At 41.8% G+C, this 19,805-nt stretch overlaps 1 protein-coding gene across 2 annotated transcripts in view; it reads right to left on the bottom strand.

The window, feature by feature from the left end:
* The window catches only part of LOC126983865 (alanine aminotransferase 1-like), a 179,667-nt gene that overhangs the window by 108,096 nt on the left and 51,766 nt on the right, over positions 1-19,805 (bottom strand). For both annotated transcript variants that reach the window (XR_007736273.1, XM_050836999.1), the window contains exons 3-4: positions 18,772-19,011; positions 18,194-18,307 (exon numbers count right to left, since the gene is read on the bottom strand). Coding sequence is in view for 1 of the 2 variants with exons in the window: in XM_050836999.1 (XP_050692956.1) it covers positions 18,194-18,307; positions 18,772-19,011 (354 nt within the window). In the remaining variant the exon portion in view is untranslated. The remainder of the gene's footprint in view (positions 1-18,193; positions 18,308-18,771; positions 19,012-19,805) is intronic.

Raw genomic sequence — 19,805 nt, 5'->3', positions numbered from 1 at the left:
TACCTAGAAGAAGGTGTTCTGGCTTTTGATGTCAGTCCACTGAGGTACTGGCATAATGCAAAAAGCTTCAAAATTTTGAAGCACTTTGCCAAGAATATTCTAGGGTGCTGTGCAACGTCGGCACCATCTGAGAGGGTGTTTAGTAAAGCCGGCAATTTTTACACTCCTGAGCGACCAAAACTCGGCCCGGAAACCTTCCTGGCATTAATGATGATAAACTGCAATTATGATATGTTAAATGTAAACTTGTGAAAAAAAGTATCTTTATATTTTTTGCATAATTTCAGGAGTATTTTTATTTGTATCTTTGAAATCTGGAATAGGAGTACAGTAAAACCCCGATTATCCGAAATGGAAGGGGGGAAGCCTCTTTCGGATAAGCCGATTTTTCGGATAATCCGGATTTATGGCCGCCATTTTGATCGCCGCCAGTTTGATCGTCGGCATTGTGTCTTGCTTTCTCGTTTGGATGAATATCACTTTGATCTTGCACCTTGGTTCTTATTTTCTCATTAGAACACATGTAGCTAGTATGGACGGACCATTAGCCAGGATGGATGAGGATGCTGTCGCTGCCGCCGACTGACGATGTAAACAATGAAACCAAACAAACACACGCTACGCTAAACAAAGTAGTACGCTTAAAACATGTGATGTAAATGTTTTATTGTATGTTTGTCTGTGTGTCTCCTTGTCTGGACCAGTGTATGTTGATACTTGTGAGCGTTGCAGATCTGAATTGTGAATGTTGCAGAGTGCGAATGTGAATGGTTGTGCAAGCTTGCAAGTGTGACCTTGATGCATCGTGCAGGTGGAGACAAAGTATGATGACTCATATTATCGCGCAACTCGTATGTTGGAAGGGAATGTGGCATGGAGTGGAGAGGGAGTCGTGTTTGTGTCGTTGTCTTGAGAGTACGGTGTGAGAGTAGTCGCAGTAGTTTGTTCGCACCTACGTACTAGCTGGGGCGAAGGTGCGGACGTGGTGTTGTTGAGAGTTTGTTTAATGTTTTTTGTCTAATACATTGATCTATTCGTTACAAGCTATTTCGGCAATACGTATTAGAAAGCATATTCATTTTAACTGTTCTTATCAATTTTAAATGTGTTAATATAGTACATATGTAGTTACTTTTATTTATTTTTGATGTTTTATAACGTTTTAGTATAGAAAAAAAATAAATTTTAATTGCATTATCCAGATCAATTTCGGATAATCCGGTTTTTCGGATAATCCGCTTTCGGATAATCGGGGTTTTACTGTATTTGTATTTTTATTTTTATTTTTTTAACCAGTACTTGTATTTGTATTTGTATTTTAAGATTCAGGAATAAAAGTATTTGTATTTGTATTTTTAGATTCAGGAATAAAAGTATTTTTATTTATATTTGTATTTTTGGAATCCTGAACAAAAGTATTTGTATTTGACTTATAAAAAATCAGTATTTGATCCAACCCTGCTCTTATCCACCCCCTGGGCCTTTCCATTGGCCACGGGAAGCATGGTGAGTGGGATCCGGGCAGCAAGGCACATGTTTGAGAGGAACCCCGACTGCGCCAGCCACACACACACACACACACACACACACACACACAGGCCCCAACAAAAGCACCGTTCAGGCGGCACTGATGCAAAGGTCATGCCGCCAGCTGCTCGGGCCAAGCGCGCGGCCGGGGCCGTCTGCACACATGCGCTTGGCCACCCGGATGGGTGGCCAAGTGCAAGATGTTGACGGTTTTCAATTTTCCCCATAAATATAATGGTTCAAAGTTTGCAATTTCAACGTTTGCAACCTGCAACGTCAACCTATTTATCACAAACTTAGAGACAGTACTGTATGTCCACTGAGAGGCAGCAAAAACAATACGTAGCCTAACACTCGGCAGTAGCCACATTCCCGTGAGCCCCTATCAATAATATCACCATTGATTGTTCTATCTATTGAATTAATGTTACTCCATTTACTAGACTATTATAATGTTACTTTGGGTCCACCTCACAGTGAATAAAACAGCATTATATAACTGTTCATGAATCACAACTCAAAATCCCTAAAAATCATTCATAACTCATTATTTGATTAGGTAATACAGTACAGGAAATCCCCGATATACGAAAGCTCGATGTACGAAAATTCGGATATACGAAAGTGAAAAATATAGGACAATTTTCGGTTCACGAAAGACATGCTTCGCATATACGAAAAATGACAGTTTCGCCCACTGTTTCGATGTCTATATCGGTCGCCCGGCGTCAACAGCCTCGCAGTGATTAGGCAGCAAGTGTCCATGTCCAGTCCTCCACTTCAACGCTCATCACTTAGCGTTGCCAGTTTGTGAACCCCTTGCTTGACTCAAAAAACACATCCCAGCCAGCGTGAGGAAACGTGAGGGTGATGGAGGGTTGGGGGGCTTGAGTGGTGCGGTGGTGTACTGTTTGGCACGTGTTTTTCACAGCTTGGGAAGTAAACATTGGCAATGTTAAGTGATGAGTTGTAGTGACGAGTTAGAGGGGATTGTCCTAACATATGTAATGCATTTCTATAACAGTAAAGGAACAGGAAATGGTAATTGTTTTTAATTATTTATGAGCCTTGCGTTTCATTGTATTGTGAGTAGTAAATTGCTTTTAAGCATAGTTATATTTAACTTTTTTTTTCTTTTTTTTTTTTTTTTTTGCTGGCGCTGGTCCCTAACCCCCCTATTTATTAACAATCCTATGGGGGAAATGGCTTCGATATACGAAAAATCGATAAACGAAAGGTTTTTTCAGTCCCTAACCCTTTCGTATATAGGGGATTTCCTGTACCCTCTCGAGTTTCGCGCTATCCAAGTTTCACAATCCTCGAGTTAAATGCTTAGTTCTAAATTCTCACCATCCCAACTTTCGCACATTACCGCCCCGAGTTTTGCGCTGCTTTGACATGTACAGGTCACATCTGCCTACCGTCGGCGTCATGCACACTGCCTTAAAAAGGCGGTGTAACACTGCCCGTTTTCATCCAACCATTGGGGCTATGGGCAACCCCGGCTACCCGTATGCCGTATGCCAGGAGTGAGTTGTCAGTTCTCGGTACGAATGGAAAACGGTTGTGGGTACGAGCATGGGTACCTGGGTACCGCATGGCTGTATGTATACAAACACCCGGCTGACACCCTGCCTGGTCAAACTCTTTCGTCTCTGCCTGTCAACATCTACCTTTTCTTCCAGCTGGAAGTACGCCTACATACAGCCTCTACCTAAGAAGGGTGACCACTCCAATCCCTCAAACTACCGTCCTATAACTTTACTTTCCTGTCTTTCTAAAGCTTTTGAATCGATCCTTAAGCGGAAGATTAATAAGCATCTATCCACTTCTGACCTTCTATCTGATCGCCAGTATGGGTTCCATAAGGGGCGTTCTACTGGTGATCTTCTTACTCTCTTAATTGACTCTTGGTCATCCTCTCTTAGCCGTTTCGGTGAGACTGTCCCAGTTACGCTAGACATATTGAAAGCTTTCGATAGAGTCTGGCACAACTTTTTGCTTTCTAAACTGCGCTCATAGGGATTCTATCCTTCTCTTTGTACCTTCATCTCCAGTTTCCTTTCTGGCCGTTCTATGCTGTGGTAGACGGTCACTGTTCTTCCCCTAAACCTATCAACAGTGGTTTTCTGTGGGGCTCTGTCCTGTCTCCCACTCTCTTCCTGATATTCATCAATGATCTTCTTTCTACAACAAACTCTCCTATCTACTCATACGCCGATAACTCTATTTTGCATTTTTCGACTTCTTTCAACAGACGACCCTCACAACAGGAATTACAAGACTCCTGGCTGGAGGCTGCAGAACGCTTAACTCTGACCTTGCTGTTTTTTTCCGATTGGGGCAGAAGGAACCTGGTGTCCTTCAATACCACAAAAATTGAATTTCTCCACCTATCAACTTGACACAATCTTCCAAACACCTATCCCCTATTCTTCAACAACATCCAGCTGTCGCCTTCTTCAACACTAAACATCCTCGGTCAATCCTTAACCCAAAACCTGAACTGGAAACTTCACATCTCTTTTCTTACCAAATCAGCTTCCCCGAGGTTGGGCGTTCTGAGTCGTCTCCTCCAGTTCTTTTCCCCTGCACAATAGGCGCACCTAACAATCACCAAATGGGGGGGTACAAACTTGGTGGAGGGAGTTTTTTGGCAGCCATAGCCGGTAACGGGCTAAAGAGTAGCCTATCCAGATATTTTGTTTTTATTTACTAATGATCCACGAGACACCCTAGAGTTATATCAAAGTATGTGCTTATATAACAGCCCCGGGTTCGACCCCTGGCCATCACAGGTTGAAAAATAAAAAAAGGGGGAGGAAGAGGAAAAATAGTGACGCTAAGATTCCTCAACCTCACAGAGAGTGTACGGCTGGGTTCGATTCCCTGCTGTTCCCTCTCTGTAAGCTGCCACCAGGAGGTTGTAATATGGCACAACCTCCAAAGCCTGTAAGTGAGGAATGGCAGTTCTATGAACCAGGTGGGGCGGAACTAAACTAACTGTTTAGTCCCCAGACTCTCCCTGCCCTCGCAGGCCTGGCAACACTTGACTTTAACAACTGTCCCACCTGGTAGATAGTGTCTGCTGCTCCCCAGCTTACTATGGGTTGTTCCTTGAGGTAGATGGTATCCTCAGTCCCAAGTTTGGTAGTGTGGGGTCGTGGTTACCTTCGGAGGTCGTGGTGGGGGAGATTGTGAGACTGCACCATAGGCTAGGAAGGCTGTATGCATTAATACAGGACATAGGCAGAAGACAATTTATTGATTTGCTTCCCCAGTTCCCTTCCCCCTAACAATAATCCTCACTCCCGAAGGGCGTATAGCATGTTTTGGTTAATACAAAATTGCATTTAAATACACAGTTCAAAATATCCAGCAAAAAAAGAAAACCCTACCTAATAGTATGACTGAGGCTATGGAGCTGGAGTCACAGGCGTAAGCCTCTTCCAGAAAAAGTCGTCTATGGGTCTCTGGTTCTAACCATATCCTCACTAGACGAAGGAAGTGTAGCATGTTTTGTTTACAAACGTGAAAACCTTTCTTCTAATCCCTAACATTCTTATCGATAAATGCTACACACGAGATAGATGAACACATGTCGGGATATATCACAGGGCTACCGCCCGATTGGCTAGACACTCCGATTTCAACTTCCTGCACCGGCGTGCACACACACACAAAAAAACACTCATGACAAAAATAGGAAGAGAAGAGTAAATATGAGAGAAAGATCAGACTGTTACAGCTAAAGGGGGGGTGAGGTGACTGTTAGGCCCTCGTCCACAAAGCGGGTGCCCCTTACCCGTTTTACACAATTTCCTTGGCTTGGTGGAGGCCTGAGAGCTACACTATATGCTGCTGTGCCGTGCCTAAAGGGGTGGTTTCGGAGCCGTTTCTACTCCCATCACCAGCCTGCTGATCTCGGGGGCGGCAGGGACTGGACTGGCTCGCCCTTACCTTGGCTCAGTTCAGGCACTCATGATTGAGGGCATGACCCTTGTTCACCACTGGCGTCTGGGTCCATTCCCGACTCTCAATGGGGGCAGCTTCAAGATGGCGGGCCACTCGCCTTGCCTAGCCCCTGGACACCGGCCTTCAGCTGTCTCGCGCCCTCACCTGTGCCGTGGAAGGTTAAGTCCCGAATGAATCACTAATGAACGCCGGCTAGGGCTATCTCTCACTCCCAGACACTCAGGACTCTAGCGAGCGGTGAGCTTGCCTGTGCCATGGAAGGTTAAGTCCCGAATGAATCTCGCCAGGCCGAGCGGTTGCCTCGTGACCTTTCCCCTGACGTGGCCACCTCAAGGTTCCAACACTTTTCCTTCTCGCCTTTCAGCTTGGTACATTAATCTAGCCTTCCTCTGCCTTCCTGAGGTTGTCTTTTTGTATGTTAATTCTAAACTTAATTTTCCCTTAATTTCTAAGTCCTAACATAAAAATATATATAAAAATATATGGATCCGGCTGGATTTATATCAGGGGTGCCAACCCAAGCTGTGGTTCGTATTTCTCGCTCTCTTCCCTTATCTACTTATGACATATTAACCTCTACGGGTATTGTTTCGGCTGAGGAGAAACTGGATCCGGGACATAACCATGGCCATGTACAAGGGATTATTCCCAATTTTCCCAGTTGTCTTTTAACTGGCTTCTGCGGTGTTGGTATGCCGGCAGGTACGTTACACTTATCTTTGTATTCATTCATACACACATTGATAATATTTCTGTGGTGTCTGATTCACTTGTTTGAGTGAAATTCTATTGTGAAAAACAGTCACATATTCGTGTCACTAGTAAAAATGAAACTACAGTACCCTCTCGAGCTTCACGCTATCCGAGTTTCGCGATCCTCGAGTTTAGCGCTTAGTCCTAAATTCTTACAATCACAAGTTTCGCGCATTACCGCCTTGAGTTTCGCGTTGCTTTGACATTTACGGGTCATGTCTACCTATCGTTGGCGTCATGCGTGCTGCCTTAAAAGGCGGTGTCCAACCATTGGGGCTATAGGCAACTGCGGTTGCCCGTATGCCCTACCGGGATTGAGTTGTTGGTTGTCCTTATGAATGGAAAACAGTTGTGAGTATGAGCATGGGTACGTGGGTACCGAACGGCTGTATGTAAACAAACAGACGACGGCAGTGGCTGAGGAGTGAGGAGCAGTGGAAGATGGCCCACCAAGAGACTCGTAAAATGGACTGGCAGAGCTGCTTTGTTTACTACTTGATTAACAAGATAAGAGAACACCCCATGCTGGGGAACCACAGTCCAAAAAACATTTTTCTCGAGTCTATGAAACTTGTAGATCTCCCAGTGATGTTTTCCTCTTCTTCTTCTTCTTCTTTTGACCTGTAATGCATGGCAGCGACGGTGAAAAGTAACAGTGGAAAATAGCAAAAGGGCATAGAAAAGCAAAATCAGGGAAAGAAAAGGACAGAAAACACCTAGGTTCAGGGTGAAGTGTATAAGTGCGCACTGTTAAGTAACTAAGGGCCGCTTTCACAGTCACTTTGTTTGTTTTGATCGTTACCAATGGCGGCGATCGACGCTATAGTTTCCCACGTGAAATAGGCCTACGGGGTAGTGGTGGCTGCAGAGAAAGTGACAGGTGTTGAGAGTGTGTGGTAAGGTGCGGGGCGAGGCTAACCCTGCAACCGCCACGAGGTGCCGACACCATCACATCACATCACTACCCATCAGCCAGTTTCACGTGGAAATACTAGAGCGGCGATTGCCGCCATTGGCAACGATTAATACAAACAAAATGACTGTGAAAGCAGCCCTAAGTGCATGTTGTGAAGTATAAAAGTGTGGAGAAGGAGGAACTAAGAAGCAATTCAAAGCACTACAGGTCAAAAGAAGAAGAAGAAGGTCCACTATACACTGGCCGGTGTTGCAAGAAATATCTTCCCGCTGAAATTAGCCATTCTGCTGTCCACCACGCATGCGTGCTGTGGGAATACACAACATTAAAAGTGTTAATTTGCCTGGATTTGTTCTTTTTAGTCCGCTTGTGGTCTTTGTGAGCAGTGAAGGAAATAAGGAAGCAGTAAGCAAGTTGAACCTCTCTGCAAGCTATTTTGCGATTGCGGAGGCAGTTTACGTTCAATAGGCATTGACAAGTCAATCATGATGTTAGTGATTTGATGATATATAACAAAAAGTTAGCAGATTATACCATAACACACAGAAAACTACCAGAAGGTTTGTATCAAAACAAACAAAATGACTGTGAAAGCGGCCCTAAGTGCATGTTGTGAAGTATAAAAGTGTGGAGAAGGAGGAACTAAGAAGCAATACAAAGTGTTACAGGTCAAAAGAAGAAGAAGGTCCACTACACTGGCCAGTGTTGCGAGAAATATCTCCCAGATGAAATTAGTCATTCTGCTGTCCACCACGCATGCGTGCTGTGGGAATACACAGCATTAAAAGTATTAATTTGCCTGGTTTTGTTCTAGTCTGTTCACTTGTGATCTTTGTGAACGGTGAGGGAAATATGGAAACAGTAAGCAAGTTGAACCTCTCTGCGAGCTATTTTGCAGTGGCAGCAGCGGTTTATGTTCAATAGGCATTGAAAAGTCAATCATGATATTAGTGATTTCATGATTTTTAACAGAAAGAGTTAGCAGATTATTTCATAACACACAGAAAACTACCAGAAAAATATAGGTTTGTCCAACTGTCCCACGGGTGACCGCAAGCAACCGCCCTTACTTTAGCAGTCGACACCACGTGGATCCCAAGCGTGTATTCACAGAACTGCCAGCCAATTGTAAAGCAGCCACCTTCAACTGCGGCTTAAAAACAACCTGTTCTCACTTCCCATTTGTTGCCTATTACCAACGTACGTATTTTGAGATAACAAGGGAGCAAAGTCAAAAAAATTGTGATAACAAGGGAGTAAAGTCGAAAAAAGTTATTATTTTCCACGGGTCGGAATCAATAAGCGCTTTTACATGGATTTCAATACCTCGAGTTTCGCGATCCTCGAGTTTAGCGCCATACCTTCGGAATGAAGCAAGCACGAAACTCGAGAGGGTACTGTACATACTGCCTCATTCTTCCTTCAGCACCCACAATTTTCACTTTCAGTACCTCTGCCAAGCCTTCACCCTCAATCACCTCCTCCACCCTAATGCCTTTCCTTACCATCAACATCACACCTCCTCCCTGTTTTCTCTTTCCGTCTCTCCTTCATATATTGTATGCTCCTTCTCCAATCCCCACCACCTCAATTGGGTCACACAACTTGGTTTCCATCAGCCCCACAATATCAGGTTCTCTGTCTCTCAAATAGTCGTTTAACTCTATCCACGATGACACTATTCCATTAATATTCGTATAAGACACTTTCCATCTTTCCTCCTTTTCTGTCAGATTGGAGGAAGGATGGAAAGTGTCTTATATGAATATTAATGGAATAGTGTCATCGCGGATAGAGTTTAACGACTATTTGAGAGACAGAGAACCTGATATTGTGATATTGTGTGTGTGTGTGTGTGTGTGTGTGTGTGTGTGTGTGTGTGTGTGTGTGTGTGTGTGTGTGTGTATTTACCTAGTTGTAGTTTTACAGGGCCTGGGCTTTACGCTCGTGTGGTCCCGTCTCCGTATCTACATTTATCCAACTTTTCCTTAAAACTTTGCACACTCTTTGCCGATACTACATCCTCACTTAGCCTGTTCCAAACCTCGATATTTCTTTGTGGGAAACTATATTTCTTTGTCTCTCAAGCATCTTCCCTTCCTCAATTTTCTACTATGTCCTCTTGTGTTCCTGGTGGTATTTTCTTCTTTTAGTAGTAACTCCTCATCAGTGGCGTACTCAGAAAATTGAAAACGGGGGGGCCAATATATATATATATATATATATATATATATATATATATATATATATATATATATATATATATATATATATATATATATATATATATATATATTTTTTTTTTCTCCATCCAGAATTTCTCCAAGCGCAGGGATCCCATACAGCTTGGGTATTTGGGTTAGATGGTTAGACTAAATCTTTTTTTATTTTTTTTATACATACATATACATACATTGTACATTTTAGAATTTTGCTGATAGCATATAAGTACAACATAAATCTGGGGGATTTAAATACTTTGAAACGTATTTATTATGTTACTTGAGCGAACATTGCTTTTAATCTTGTTCATTTCTGTAATTTGCACTGCAAAGATTTACCCTCAAAACAACACTACTTACTTTAATACTACATGTCCAGATGAAAAAGTAATATACTAGCAAGGAAAAAAAAAAGTTATACTCATACATGTTGTGTAGTCCTCGTTTATACAGGCTGCTGCTGTAATACATATTTTTACAAGATACATGGAAAGTGGGTCAGATATTTTATGAGTCTAAAATAAGAATTAACTAGATGAATTAGTTACCGTTAACAACAATACATTGAAACTGGTTTACCTCAAATTTAGGCGTCTGTTCTTACGTGCAAATTCATTAACGACTTCATCATGATCCAGGTTTAGGTCGTTGTCATTGATCATGATTTATGTTATTGTGTTCTTAAGGTATGTTTTAAGCAATTTAAGGACATTAAAGAATCGCTCATTGGTGGAAGTGCTGACAGGTAGAGTTGAAAAAATCTGCAATAAGGTGGAAAGATTTGGATATGTGCCCAATTTTTTGGCACATGCCAATGTCTCGACTCTCAAGAACTTGTTTTGGCCACTCATGAGATTCATGACGCTTTCGATAACTTTGCCAACGTAGATATTCAGCTTCAACGAGATCTGCATCACCAAGAAATTTTCCATAAAATTCAACTGCCTCCTTCAGTTCCCTAAAATCAGTTTCAACTGAGAGGGAACAAGATTTCCCAACAAAAGACTCCTATCGTGTTCAGATGCAAACCTTTCCGAGTTGTTAGCACAGAGTCCAAAAATGGGAGAAAAATAGCTCATCGCTAGTACTCGTGCGGAGTTGCTGATTGAGGGTTAGCCTTATTTTTCTTATGACCAATGATTGTTCAAGGCTTCTGGATGATATATCGGTACCTTTCCTCAGCTTGGGCAAAAAGTTAGTTGAACTTATCTCCATCACGATAGGACTGAAGTACATCTATGCAGCTCTGTACACTTCCAAGAGCTCCTATCAGTTTTTGTTGTGACCCCTGCAGCTTCTCTGGCAAGGGTTTAGTGACATTTAGAACTGAGGTGAGCACTTCCAAATTCATGAGAAAACCTGGGTCAGTTATTGCTTTCTTGAAAGCAGTTGCATGTCCAATTACTTCAGAGTCCCTGTTCGTAGATAAATCATCAAGTGATGCCACCACTGCATGCAAGGTATACTTCACTGAAGATTAGGCTTAATTGCCTACTGATTCTTCACTCAACGTGTTTTGCAGTAATTACTCTTATTCATTATTTCATCATTATTTACCTAACTGATTAACTGAATTGTCTGGGGCATCAGCTGCAATGAGTCAGCAATGACTTTCTTACACCAGATAGTGAAGCATTTTCTGACATTTTCATGTTAAGAATGAAAAGGCACAAATCCCAAGCCTGCGTGAATTCAAGAAATGACACACGCTATAGAAAATAATAGCTACTAAATAAAAAGTGAAGTTTGTCAATCATAATTTTCAGAAATTTGGAATTTGTGGTCAGAAAGTATTATACAAATAACATGAATAGACTACAGCCACGTGAGCCTACGTCGTCAATGAATGCTTCTCAAAATAGATCACCTACTCTTATTCAACTCAGCAGCTCCAGCATTCAGGTGCTGAACATACACAAGTTACTCGGCCACTCTACAGTGTCCACTGTCAAGCACAAAACAGTCATTAAAGGTGGTAATATAGCAGCAAAGGTCGACTTCACAGGTCTCATACACGTCTTGCGTCGCCTGCCACTCTCCCCGTCATAATACAGAAGCATATTACATTCTCACCAGTCACCAGAAAAGTTCGCTTGCTGCCTCTATAGTATAATTATATAGTCCTCCAATCATTTTGACAGCACCTTACACCTAAAATCAATTTAATCTGAGAGGCAAGAAGGAAAGACGGCTTACACTTACCACTTGCGTGCTCTCTGCCCGTGCCGTCCCTGTCTTGTATTCTTCTTTTTCCTGGCTCCCCGCTCCCGCTACAAACACCTCTCCACCACTTTCAGTTGACAACTTAACATCGCACTTATCACACAATTTTATGAAACCATATCACTTTATCACCTTACTTTTTTCACTCATAACACATCTTAATTTAGAACATAAGAACATAAGAACACAAGGAGTCTGCAAGAGGCCGGTTGGCCTATACAAGGCAGCTCCTGTACACTCAACCCCACCTTACCTCACCATCCATGGCTTTATCTAACCTCTTCTTGAATGTATCTATGGTATTGGCACCCACAACATGGCTCCCAAGCCTGTTCCATCCATCCACCACTCTACTGGTGAACCAATTCTTGCCTATGTCTTTGTTGAATCTGAACTTGTCTAACTTAAAACCATTGTCACGTGTCCTACCTGTTTTTTTAACTATCAAAGTCTTATTGACATCCCCTTTATTAAAGCCCTTCATCCATTTATAGACTCTGATCAGGTCTCCTCGCAACCTTCGCCTTTCTAGAGAGTGTAGATTTAAATGCTTCAGCCTGTCTTCATAAGGCAAGTTTCTCACCCCCTGAATCATCTTTGTCATCCTCCTCTGTACAGATTCTAACATCTTGATATCCATTCTATAGTAGGGGGACCAGAACTGAACTGCATAATCGAGATGAGGTCTAACTAGTGCTAAGTAAAGTTTGAGGATGGCTTCAGCACTCCTATTGCTTACGCTCCTCGGTGCCACTGAGCTCTCAACACACACACACACACACACACACATACACACACACATTCGTAATCGTAACACTAATTCCTATTATTTTCGTGTAATAAATATTTATTTATTATTTTTTCTTGGCAAAAGGGGGGGGGCCATGGCCGCATGGCCACCCCCCTCGGTACGCCACTGCTCCTCGTTGTCTACTTCTTCCATTTTGCTCAATAATTTGTAGATCTGTATTAGGTCTCCCCTTTCTCTTCTTTGTTCTAGTGTTGGTAAGTCCATTTCCTTTAGTCCTTCCTCGTATGTCAATCCCTCCAGCTCTGGAACTATTTTTGTTGCCATCCTTTGTATTCTTTCTAGTTTCTTTATGTGTTTCTTCTTATGAGGAGACCAAACTGCCTCCGCATATTCCAACTTTGGTCTGATCATAGTGGTAATTAATTTTTTCATCATATCCTTATCCATGTAGTGGAATGCTATTCCTATATTTCTCACCATGTTATACGTATCACCAAATATTTGATTAACATGACCCTCTGGCTGTTTGTTATCTTGCATTATTACTCCCAGATCTCTCTCTTCGTGTACTTTCTTTAATGTTTCACAATCTCCCATTTTATATGTCCATTTTGGTCTTCCTTCACTTCTTCCCATTTCCATAACATGACATTTCCCCGCACTGAATTTCATTTTCCATTCCATACTCCACTTCCAAATCTTGTTCAGGTCTTCTTGCAGAATTTTGCAGTCTTTACTGTTTCTTATATGTCTTAGCAGCTTTGCAGTGTGTGTGTGTGTGTGTGTGTGTGTGTGTGTATTGTATTGTATGTGTATGTATTGTAGTGTAGTGTATGTTGTATTGACCTAGTTGTGAAATACAGGAAAAGAGCCGTACTAGGCTCGTGCTGTCCCGACTCCATAACGGTTATTATCCAGTTTGGCTTTAAATTCATGAATCGTTTTTGCACACACAGTCTCCTCGTCAAGTCCGTTCCGTGTTGTTATGCTTCTGTATGGAAAACTGTATTTCTTGATGTCTCTCCTACAGTCGCTCTTCCTCAATTTCTAACCATTGCCTATTGTCACACTTTTGTCACGTACCACTAGGTCTTCCCTCTCCAATTTCTCCAATCCCTCTTGTATCCTGTACAATGCTATTAGGTTCCCTCTCTCTCTTCTTCTCTCCAGTGTTGTTAGTCCCAATTTCTCCAGTCTTTCTTCATAAGTATGTTCTCTCAGAGTTTCTGGTAATTTAGTCGCTGCTCTTTGTATTCTTTCCAACTTTCTAATTTCTTTCTTCAATCTAGGTGACCACACTAATGCTGCATATTCCAGTCTTGGACGTATCATCAATGTTATTAGTTTCTTCACCATTTATTCACCTAAATATGTAAATGCTGCTTTTATGTTTCTAAGAAGATTGTATGTTTCCCCAGTTATCCAGTCTATGTTTTCCAAAGGATAACTTGTCTGTTATGATCACTCCCAGATCTTTTTCTTCATTTTTTTTTATGATTCTTTCATTACTCAGAGAGTAGTTCCCTGATATTTGTCTACTGCTCTCACCAAACTCCATCACACTACACTTCTTTGTATTGAATGTCATTTCCCTTTTGCGTGACCATTCACTTATTCTATTGAGATCTTGGCTCAGGGCTACACAGCCTTCTTCATTAGCCACCCTCCTCATTATTTTAGCATCATCAGCAAACATATTCATATAGCTTGTCACCCTTTCTGTCATGTCATTAATATATATTACAAACATTATCGGAGCCAACACCGATCCTTGGGGGACTCCACTAGTCACTTCCATCCAGCTTGATTTATTATTCCTAATTACTGTTCTCATTTCTCTCTTCATCAAAAAGTCCATAATCCAATCCAACATTGAACCACCCAGACCTCCAACATTATTAAGTTTCCATATTAATCGCTTGTGTGGTACTTTATCAAACGCCTTCTTTAAGTCCAGATACACACACTCTGCCCAACCGCCTCTTTCCTGTATTATATCAATTACTCTTGAATAGAAGCTGATCAGACTATTTACACAAGACCGTCCTCCTCTGAATCCGAATTGGCTATTTGTTAATATATGCACTGTTTTCTTCTAAATTCTCCCCATCTGTTTTTTATAATTTTTTCACACATCTTTGCTACTACACTTGTTAATGACACTGGCCATTAGTTCAACGGGTCTTCCTTACTTCCTCCTTTATGTATTGGGACGATGTTAGCCCTCTTCCAGTCTCTCGGTACCTTCCCTTGTGCTAGTGAGACATTAATCAAGTTGCTCAACTTTTCAGCTATTTGCTGGTTACACTCTTTTAGCACCCAATTTGATATACCATCCGGTCCTGCTGATTTCCTCGCGTCCAATTCTTCCAATAATTTTCTGACTTCATCTGCTGATGTTTGTATTCTCTCCAGACCCATGCACTCTATTCCCCGGCACTGCATCTGCACCTTCAAACTCACTCTCCCTCGTGAACACTGTTTGGAAACAATTATTCATCACTTCTACTATTTCACTTATACTATCAAAGATTTCACCATTAACTTTAACTTTCTGAATCTCATCTCTATTTTTCAACTTTCCATTTATGGACTTATAAAACAGTTTTGGCTGGTCTTTGCACTTATCTACAATATTTTTCTCAAAATTCCTTTTTTCTTCTCTTCTTACTTTGACACAAGCATTCCTCTTCCTTTTGTACTCATTCCATAGATCCATCCTCCTATTTTTTCTCCATTTGTTCCATGCCTTCTCCTTATCCTGCTTGGCGTCTACACACTTTCTGTTATACCACTCTTCTCTTGATTTCTGGCCTTGAATGGCCGGATGTCAATGGTCAAGGTCGCACAAAACGCCATTTTGGCCATAACTTCGGTTCTAATTATCGTAGAGCCTTCCAACCTTGTTCATATTTGAGCTCATGGAAAGACGCACCTTGCATGGCCTTGATCTTGACCTTTGACCTTGACCTCGAAAAGTTTGCCCAAGGTCAAAGTTTCAAAAAAATAGAATTTCATCAAATTTTGAAACAAATGCTTCCATATGATGCACCTTGCATGGCCTTGACCTCGAAAAGTTCACCTAAGGTCAGTTTCCAAAAACAAAAACAAAAAATTTCATCAAATTTCGAAACAAATGCTTCCAAATGACGCACCTTGCATAGCCTGATGTCAGAGGTCAAACGTCAAGGTCGCACAAAACGTCATTTTGGCCATAATTTCGGTTCTAATACTCTATGATGGAAAACTAAAGGGAATATTTGAGAAAAAATCATTTTCAACCACTCAAGTTAAAAAAGACCTATTAAATGTAATTTACCATATTTCATAATAGTCTTAATTCAAGGTAAAATTGATATGGTTTAATGGTCAACAAACAATATTATTTTTATTGATTATCTTTCTTTAATGTCATCCATAGAAAGAGACTCTTTAATACAAAAAAATATTAATAGGTGGATCCTATACTGGATAATTAGGAGGATAGTAATTATCGTCAAAATGACCACTGGTGGGTCAGGCCGCAACAAGGGAATAAACCACCTGATCCACCTGTGGGTCAGGTTGCATGGAATGTGTTAAGGACAATAGGAGGCACTTCATCAGATCCAGAAGCCTTCTGAGAGTTGACGCCAGAGAGGGCATAGAAAACATCATTCTTCAGAATCTTAATAACAGGCATAAAGGAGTCAGAGGGGGGATGAGTTGGAGGAATGTGCCCAGAATCATAATGGAGTTTTTACAGAAACTTTGAGAAGAGTTTAGCCTTAGAGATAGATGAGACGGCAGTGCTGCCGTCAGGGTTAGCCCGGTAGCAGAGACGGGCCAAATCTGTGGCTTTACCGTGTAGCAGCGACGAGCCAAATTTGTGCCATGATATATACCCCCCAAAATAGATGATACATAATCTGATCACAAATGCCTTGATATATATTATGAAATGGTTTGTGTGAGGGGAGTGAGGGGTGATTTTTTTCTCATTTTTGTCGCTTGGAGGGACCATTTAGAAACATGATCCCCACTGCTACCAGGTTAAGGAGAGGAGGGAAAGATGAAGTGAAATTGGAGGAGATATTTTTGGCTAGGTGCCAGAAGTCTCTGGAAGAATTAGAAAAAGCAAGTTTTTGACATTTACTATGGATGAAAGAGCTTTTGGTAAGTTGAAGAATAGATTTGGCACGATTCTGGGCAGAAATGTAAAGATCATGGCTAGCAGGAGTGCGAAGGCTCTAGTACATTTTGTGAGCTGCCTCTCTATCTTTGATAGCACGAGAACAAGAGTGATTAAACCAAGGCTTTTTAGCATGGGGAGTAGAGAAAGTACATGGAATGTGTGCCTCCATTCCAGAGACAATCACCTCTGTGATGCGCTGGGCACACACAGAGGGGTCTCTCTCCTGGAAGCAGTAATCATTCCACGGGAAATCGGAAAAGTACATTCTGAGGTTGTCCTACCGAGCTGAAGCAAAATGCCAGAAGCATTGCCCCTTCGGTGGGTCCAGAGAATGTACAGGAGCAATAGGACAGGATACAGAAATAAGGTTGTGATCGGAGGAGCCCAACAGGGTTAGAGGTAGAGGTCTAGTATGTTGGGCCTGTCTCCAAGACGGTCAGGAAAACATGTAGGGTGCTGAACCAACTGCTCTAGATCATTTAGGAGAGCTAAGTTGTAGGCTTGTTCACCAGGCTGGTCAATGAAAGAGGATGAAAGCCAAAGCTGGTGGTGAACACTGAAATCTCCTAGGATGGAGATTTCAGCGAAGGGAGAGTGGGTCAAGATGTGCTCCACTTTAGAGTTCAAGTAGTCAAAGAACTTTACATAGTCAGCAGAGTTAGGTGAGAGATAAACAGCACAGATGTATTTGGTAATAGAATGACAATGAACTCTTAGCCAGATGGTGGAAAATTCATAAGAGTCAAGGTCGTGGGCACGAGAGCAAGTGATGTTGTTGTGCACGTAGGCGCAGCATCCAGCTTTGGATTGAAATTTAGGACAGAGATAGTAGGAGGGAACAGAGTAGAGATTGCTGTCAGTAGCTGCTGACACCTGTGTTTCAGTGAGGAAGAGAAGGTGAGGTTTAGAGAAGGAGAGATGGTGCTCCACAGAATGAAAATGGGAACGAAGACTGCGAATGTTGCAGAAATTGATAAGAGAGGGGTCTGAGGAATTATCAAGACACCTCTCAAGACGGCAGCTAAAAGGGGAGTTCTTCCTGGGGGAATTTGTGGTCCCCCCCATGGCGGGGATTCTGAGGCTATGTTAAAGTACGCCATTTTGAATTTGTAAAATTTGGGGATATGATGTGTATGTTGTGTGAATGTAGTGTGGTGTGGAAAAAGAGAGGATCTGTCTTTAGAGAGAATGCTGAACTACTCTCTGGTGTTGAAGAGACAATAGGGAAATGTAAAGTGAGGACATGGGAAGGGTTTTTGGAGGGCTTCAGCACCCTCCTCGCTTCCCATATATACCTCACCGGGAGTGACTTACGTAATAATAATAATAATAATATTAATAAAGCAGAGAAAAAACGTAGAGTAGATAGAGTAAAAATAAAAAGATGTGCAGAGGAAAAAGTAGAATAGAGAAAAAGTAAAGAAAAAAAGTAGAGGAAAAGTAGAATAAAGAAAAGAAAAAGAAGTACAAAAATGGAGATAGGAGGAAAAAGGAGAAGAGAAAAACAAGTAAAGAAAAAAAAGGAGTAGAGATAAAAATAGAAAAAAACAGACGACACAAAATCTCTAGAAAAAAAGAGAAAATTATGAAGAAAAAAAAGAAAAAAAAGGGAAGAGCAGGGGGGACCAGTAAGGTATGGATTCAGCACACACCTGGTGGAGGTTGAACTCTGCTATTGTGGCGGAGTAGAGCGGGTACTGAGGGATGGGGATCATCACGCCGGGCTTAATGCCGTTGTCGTGCTGGATCATCATCTTCATCGTGCCCTGAAGAGAACAGTGGTAGTGGTAGGGGTGGTAGTGGTAGTAGGGGTGGTGGTTATGGTGGTGGTAGTGATAGTAGTGGTGGTGACTGTGGTGGTAGTGGTTGTAGTGGTGGTGGTAGTGGTGGTAATAGTGGTGGTTATGGTGGTGGGGTAGTGATGGTAGTGGTGGTGGTTGTGGTGGTGGTATTGGTGGTTATGGTGCTAGTAGTAGTGGTGGTGGTGGTGGTAGTAATGGTAGTATTGGTAGCAGCAGCAATAAAAGTTGAAGTGTCATCAGTGGAAAGCATTGTATATGTTCCCCATACTCTTGTAAAAATGAACCCCTTGAGCTTATAAAATCATATAAATAGTGACAAAAATAAAACATCTGTAATAAGGTAAAAAAAAAAATAATAACATAAATAATGGCCACACTGAGACCAGCGTTTGAGTTGCTTATGTATGGACTGTCTGTCTGTCTCTCACCCTGATGCCCTCTGAAGCCCCTGCACACAGCACCACGTTCTCCCAGGAGGCCGGGTGTCCGTCCCTCCGTTCGATGTACTCAGCCACGTGCCGGCGGATGATCTCGATGCCCGGGGAGTCACTGTAGGCCCCGAGGGAGCCCCCGCGACACCCTGCCAGGATGCCCCGTGCCCGCTGCTTGACATCCTCAGGGAAGCTGGGGTCCTCGAGAAGACTGGGCATGAGGCAGAGAGCCACCACCTGGGGAGGGATGCTTACAATTAGTGGGGGCAGTCTAGTGATGGAGTGTTCTGAAAGACTATTATGTCGTGCCTGGCCTAGCACACATTTTGGAGACTTGGACTCTCACAAAAAATCTGAAGAAAGTATTAAGAAAAGTGTAGAGAGGAAGAGAAAGAAAAATGCTGGGTACAACAAAGAGATAGAGAGCAAGTAGATATACAATAATTAATAAATTGAACTGAGTTGGAACTGGTTGGGAAACCAGGCAAATTGAAATTGTTAGAAAAAATTGGAATTGAATTAAAGAACTGACCAGAATTAATGATTCCCAGCACAAAATATTTTTTAGTAGCTAATTAATAATTTTGATAATTAACAAGGTTACATTCAAAACAAGTGTGAATCTAGAAATTAATGTTTCAATTAGATGAATTATATAACTAAACTGAAGTGGATTTGAAGAATTCGTCCTTGTCTAATTAAATAGGAACTGGAATTGGAAAAGGCAGTGCTCAGAGAGCTTTTTTGTTGTTGTTTTTTTTATTATTTTCTTTGAGCTGCCTCCCTTGCTGTAATTATTTCTTTTTCAAACTGGAATAGGGCATCTTGGATTAAGGAACAGACTGGTTTGAGATATTCTAAGGAAAATTATGAATTATAAATTAACTTGGCCATTTCATGATGTGTACAACTGATAACAGATGGATACTCAAAGCGGGAGTGGAAACTTAATTAAGCCAGGGCAGCAAGAAACCAGGTGGAGCGATGAGAAACTAGAACCTTTGCTGAAGCAGGATAAACCATTCTAATGT

Source organism: Eriocheir sinensis, chromosome 5, assembly GCF_024679095.1.
Source record: "Eriocheir sinensis breed Jianghai 21 chromosome 5, ASM2467909v1, whole genome shotgun sequence".
In the NCBI taxonomy this organism is placed as follows: domain Eukaryota; kingdom Metazoa; phylum Arthropoda; class Malacostraca; order Decapoda; family Varunidae; genus Eriocheir; species Eriocheir sinensis.
The sequence above is the reverse complement of the archived record's forward strand: the minus strand, read 5'-3'. Positions and strand labels throughout refer to the sequence as shown.